This window comes from Myxine glutinosa, chromosome 2, assembly GCF_964187855.1.
Source record: "Myxine glutinosa chromosome 2, kmMyxGlut1.1, whole genome shotgun sequence".
Classification (NCBI taxonomy): Eukaryota; Metazoa; Chordata; class Myxini; order Myxiniformes; family Myxinidae; genus Myxine; species Myxine glutinosa.
This window is the reverse complement of record NC_136262.1, coordinates 121,015,598-121,021,597: the sequence shown is the minus strand read 5'-3', so window position 1 is coordinate 121,021,597 and position 6,000 is coordinate 121,015,598. Positions and strand designations below refer to the sequence as shown.

The window sequence follows — 6,000 nt, the reverse complement described above, 5'->3', positions numbered from 1 at the left end:
GCACTTTCCCGCCCGACGCCCGCGACGCAGCTTCCTTCCCAGAGGCCGCCGGGCCGGCGCGACTGGCAGCGGCGACGCCGCGTCGCCCGGTCCCGACGCGTCGACCGGAGCCCCCGCCAGACCCGGCCTGATGTTATTTCCACGCCAGGTTCGGGCGGCGGGCCCGATCATGTCGACCCCCGTGCACGTTCGGCAAGTCGGGAAACGGTCGGGCCGGCACTCACTACCAGCCATGAGCGCCGGCCGCTCCGGAAGCCTGCTATTCATCGCGGACCAAGCGTCGGGGCGGCGTTTTCTCTGCGACACCGGCGCTCAGCTGAGCGTCATTCCCGCTTCGGCGGAGGACAGGCGGGCCGCCATTTGCGGCCCCTCCTTAATCGCGGCCAACGGCTTCGCCATCCGCACCTTCGGCCCACGCACCGTCACCCTCCGCTTCGGCAGCCAGCTCTTTCGCTGGGAGTTCGTGACGGCGGACGTCCCCATGGCTTTGCTCGGTGCCGATTTCCTTTGCGCCCATGGGCTGCTGGTCGACGTTAAACGCCGGCGTCTCGTCAACGCCGAAACTTTCAGCTCGCTGGCGTGCGCCTTGAGCCGTTCCACGCCCACCGAGCTTTCCTGCGTCCTCCCGTTGGCAGACGACTTCGCGCGTCTCCTCGCGGAGTTCCCGGCCCTCACGCGACCGACGTTTTCGGCCGTCGCGGTGCGTCACGGCATCGAGCATCATATTCCCACTACGGGCCCGCCGGTGTACGCCCGAGCCCGCCGTCTCGACCCAGCCAAACTCACCATCGCCAAGGCTGAGTTCGCCGCGCTGGAGCGCCTCGGCATCGTGCGGCACTCCGACAGCGCCTGGGCCTCACCGCTGCACATCGTCCCGAAGCCGGGGGGCGGATGGCAGCCATGCGGCGACTACCGCCGCCTCAACGACGCCACTACCCCAGACAGGTACCCCGTCCCGCACATCCAGGATTTTTCCGCCCGGTTGGCGGGGCGGACCATTTTTTCAAAAGTGGACCTGATTCGGGGGTACCACCAGGTGCCCGTCCGCCCGGCTGACATCCCGAAGACGGCCGTTATTACACCCTTCGGCCTCTTCGAATTCCTCCGGATGCCCTTCGGCCTCAAAAACGCGGCACAGGCGTTCCAGCGCCTGATGGACGGCGTGCTGCGCGACTTGCCGTTCCTCTTTACCTACCTGGACGACATCCTCGTCGCCAGCACGTCCAGAGCCGAGCACCTCCTCCACCTCCGGACGCTGTTCGGCCGCCTCAGCGAGCACGGCTTGATCGTCAACCCGGCCAAATGTCACTTTGGTGCGGCGACGATCGACTTTTTGGGCCACCGCATCACCCGGAACAGCGCCGTGCCGCTACCGGCCAAAGTCGAGGCCATCGCCGCTTTCCCGCTCCCCCGCTCCGTCAAGGCGCTGCAGGAGTTCCTCGGGATGGTGAACTTTTATCACCGCTTCATGCCCCGAGCTGCGCAACTCATGCGGCCCTTGTACACCGCCCTCCGCGGCCAGCCGGCGAAGCGCGACGTCGTCTGGTCCACGGACATGGACGCTGCTTTCACCGGCGCGAAACGAGCCCTCGCCAACGCCACGCTGCTGGCCCACCCGGTACCCCATGCTCCCATCGCCCTCACCACGGACGCCTCCGACTACGCCGTGGGCGCGGTTCATGAACAATGGGGAAACGGGGCCTGGCAGCCGCTCGCATTCTTCAGCCGGCAACTCCTGCCCAACGAGTTGAAGTACAGCACTTTCGACCGCGAGCTCCTCGGGCTGTACCTGGCCGTCCGCCATTTTCGCCACCTCCTGGAGGGCCGCCCGTTCATGGCCTTTGTCGACCACAAGCCATTGATTTTCGCCATGGCCAAGGTCACAGAGCCGTGGTCGGCCCGCCAGCAGCGCCACCTCTCCACCGTGTCGGAATACACCACGGACATTCGGCACGTCGCCGGAAAGGACAACGCCGTGGCCGACTGCCTTTCTCAAGCCGGCGCCAACGCCGTCCACCTCGGCGTCGATTTCGCCCTGATGGCGACGGACCAGGCCACCGACGGCACGGTGCAGGCGCTCTGGGTGGCGGACACGGGCCTCCGCTTGGCTGAAGTCCCCTTCGCGGACACGGCCCTGCATTGTGACGTCTCCCAAGGCCGACCTCACCCCGTTGTGCCGGTCACCTGGCGGCGGCGCATTTTTGCTTCGCTCCACGGCCTCTCTCACCCGGGCCGGAAGGCGTCCCAGAGGCTGGTGTCGGCACGTTTCGTCTGGCACGGGTTGCGACGGGACGTCCGCAACTGGGCCAACGCCTGCACACCCTGCCAGCGGGCCAAGGTCCACCGTCACACCCAGGCTCCGCTGCCTCCTTTCACCGTGCCCGAGCGACGTTTCGACCACGTCCACGTGGACCTGGTGGGTCCCCTTCCCCCATCGCAGGGGTTCACCCACCTGCTTACCATGGTGGACAGGACCACCAGGTGGCCGGAGGCCGTGCCCCTCGCCTCCACCACCACCGCCGACGTGGCCCAGGCGTTCATCGCCACCTGGGTCGCGCGTGGACATCTCGTCGGACCGCGGCCCACAGTTCACGTCCGAACTGTGGGGCGCGGTCGCCCGCACGTTGGGCGTTACCCTGCACCGCACCACGGCCTACCACCCCCAGGCCAAGGGGTTGTGCGAGCGGTTCCACCGCTCCATGAAGGCCGCACTCATGGCCGGCCTCCAGGACGACGGCTGGGCCGACCGGCTCCCGTGGGTCCTTTTGGGCCTCCGCACGGCTCCAAAGGAGGACCTCCAGGCGTCCACCGCCGAGCTGGTGTACGGCCAGGCCCTCCGCGTCCCGGGCGAGTTCGTGCCCGACGCCACCAGCCCCTGGTCCGCCGCGCGCCAGCGCATGGACTTCCAGGAGGCTGCCCAACGTTTCGCCCCGGTGCCCACGTCCCGCCACGGCGACCCCCAATCCTACGTCCCCCCCCAGCACTCCGCACGGCGGAGTACGTCTTTGTGCGCCACGACGCGCACCGGGGGCCGCTCCGGCCACCATACGACGGACCCTTCCGGGTCCTACGACGGGACAACAAGTCCTTCGTCGTCAGCATCGGCGGCCGGGCGGACCGGATTTCGGTGGACCGCCTCAAGCCGGCCCACATGGACGTCGGCCAGCCGCCATGGCTGGCTCTCCCACTGCGGTGCGGCCGCCCCCCGTCCACTGCACCCCCCGCCCGGCCACCCGCCACCACACCGGACCCCCCCCCCCCCCCCCCCCCCCCCGCGACCAGCCAGGGGTCGTTTCGGTCGGATCATCCGGACCCACCTCAGGTTGACCTTCCTGGACCAAGTCGATTCTGGGGGGGCGTGTGTAGCGACCCATGGGTCCCCCAAAGCTCGAGACCAGCAACATAATCTCCTTGCCCCAGCCGGTGACGTAACCGGCGGACAAACCGCGGCGCCGAGGTTATAATTGCTTGCACCTGTCGGTCACATGACCACCAAAGCGTGCCTCGCCTGAGAGGCGTGGCTTTGGTTCTGACGTATGCTTTTTGGCTTGGATTATATGTATGCGAACCCGATAAACGGGTTTTCAGAGTTCCCGAGTTGATTATACATTAAACATCTTCTCGGACGAGTTTGTGTCTTGTCCGTCACTTCGCCCGTCTCAAGCAGGAGCACTGCTCCTTCAGTGTCCTTCATTTACTTTTTTAGATTGTGACCTAATTATCAAAAACACCTTTTTATCATAATGTGAATAATTTTCCTCCGATTTTCGTGCTGTTGTGTTTCATGGATAGAATGTATATGGGGACGCATTTTCTGAATTTACACTCTATCCATAAATGTTAATGGTCAAGGTCATATGGCAGTCCAAATAGGATACAGCCATTGGATCACATTGGGAGGTTAACCCTTGGCGGTCGCTTTGTGATCGCAGATATCTAGTTCCTATTTATTTTTCCTTAGTGTCCGGGTTGGCCTTTTTGCTGGGCCCATGTGACCACATAGCTCGTGATGCAGGGGTCCTCGGTTTAAATCTCACATACCAGTGTTGATCTTTCCCTTTGTATTGACTTGTTTCCTTATAATTTGTGTTTAGTTCAAGTGATCTATGTACAAACGGCTCCTTCAAACTTTTGCTCGTATCAGAAAAAGAAGCTAATGTTCTCAGAATATGCTTTTGTCTGTTTGGTTGATTTCCACCCTCCATTTCTCCTGCATCCACAGCTCCGGAGTTGGCCAGAGTGGTTGTTTCGCTGCTCTTCATGCATCTCTTCAGCAGCTCCGATTGGAAGGAAGAGTCAACATTCCAGGAATAGTTAAATATCTGCGCCGTTCGCGACCAGGCATGATACAGTCACTGGAACAGTACATCTGGATCAATATGATCATAGTGGAGACCCTCGCATGCCCAGAACACGAGACCGAAGTTGATGTCACAGCTTTGGCATCTGGGAGGATTCGACTGATCACAAGGACGAGGTTGGACACGGAGTTTGAGGTTGGACATTAAACGAACACTTCTTTCCCACTTTTGTTCAGCTCTTTTAAAAGAAATCCATTCTTATCAGTTCCTTACACCCCATAAAAAAAATTAATTTTAGTACTTAAGCTGATAAATGTTTCCCCTTCCCCTCCCCTCAACTTCCACTTCATTTACCGTTAGCACTCACACCCTTTCCATTTGTTCAACAATTTTTTCACAATTTCTATTTCCATATATGTATATATATATTATATATAGACATAGACATATGTAACATCAGAGTTTATATAGACATATCAGGTTTTATATAGACATACATACATACTGTATATTGACATATGTGGGAAAATTACATGCCTAGACCAGGAATCAAATCCAGGTCCTCTGATGTTACAATCGATTAATTATAATCACATGTCAATTGTGTCATATGTCAATTAATTAGTTGTAATGATATGTCAATTGTGTCATATGTCACTTAATTAGTTATCATATGTCATTTTTATCATATGTCAATTAATTATTTATAATCCCGTTAATTTATACATACATATATGTATATATATATATATATATATACATATATATATATATATATATATATATATATATATATATATATATATATATATCCACTCCTTGGGTTTTTTCACATTTTTTTGTTACAGCCTAAATATAAAATGGATTAAATTGAGATTTTTTTTCACTTATCTACACAAAATACCCCATAGAGACAAAGTGGATTAAAAAAAAAAATTCACATTAATTAAAAATGAAAAGCTGAAATGCCTCGAGCAATAAGTATTGAACCCCCTTTGCTATGACACTCCAAATTGAGCTCAGGTGCATCCAATTTCCTTTGATCATCCTTGAGATGTCTCGACAACTTGATTGTAGTCCACCTGTGGCCAATTCAATTGATTGGACATGGCTTAGAAAGAAACACACCTTTCTATATAAGGTCCCAAGGTTGACAGTGCATGTCAGACAAGAAACTCTACCGTGAAGTCCAAGGAACTGCTGTAGAACTCCAAGATAGAATTGTGAGGAGGCATTGATCTGGGGAAGGGAATAAAACAATTTATAGAATGTTCAAAGTTCCCAAGCGCACGGTGAGCTCCATCATAAGCAGATGGAAAGAATATGGAACTATCCCGACTCTTCCTAGAGCTGACCGACCGACCAAATTGAGCAACCGGGGAAGAAGGACCTTGATCAGTGAGGTGACCAAGAACCCAATGACCACTCTGACAGAACTACAGAGTTCCTTGACGAAGAAGGGAGAAACTGCTGGAAGGACAATAGTCTCTGCAGCATTTCACAAATCTAGGCTTTATGGGAGAGTAGCCACACGGAAGCCACTCCTGAGAAAAAGGCACATGACATCACTCCTGAAGTTTGCAAAAAGGTACGTGAAAGACTCTGAGAGCATGAGACAAAATATTCTGTGGTCTGATGACAAAAATTGAACTCATTGCCCCATCCAACATGACAGAGCTTGAACAAATCTGCAAGAAAG

General features: G+C 55.9%; 1 protein-coding gene across 1 annotated transcript in view; it reads left to right on the top strand.

Annotated features, from left to right (window-relative positions):
• The window catches only part of LOC137422297 (receptor-type tyrosine-protein phosphatase delta-like), a 130,879-nt gene that overhangs the window by 68,769 nt on the left and 56,110 nt on the right, over positions 1-6,000 (top strand). The window contains exon 14 of the mRNA XM_078771586.1: positions 4,223-4,496. Coding sequence (XP_078627712.1) covers positions 4,223-4,496 — 274 coding nt within the window. The remainder of the gene's footprint in view (positions 1-4,222; positions 4,497-6,000) is intronic.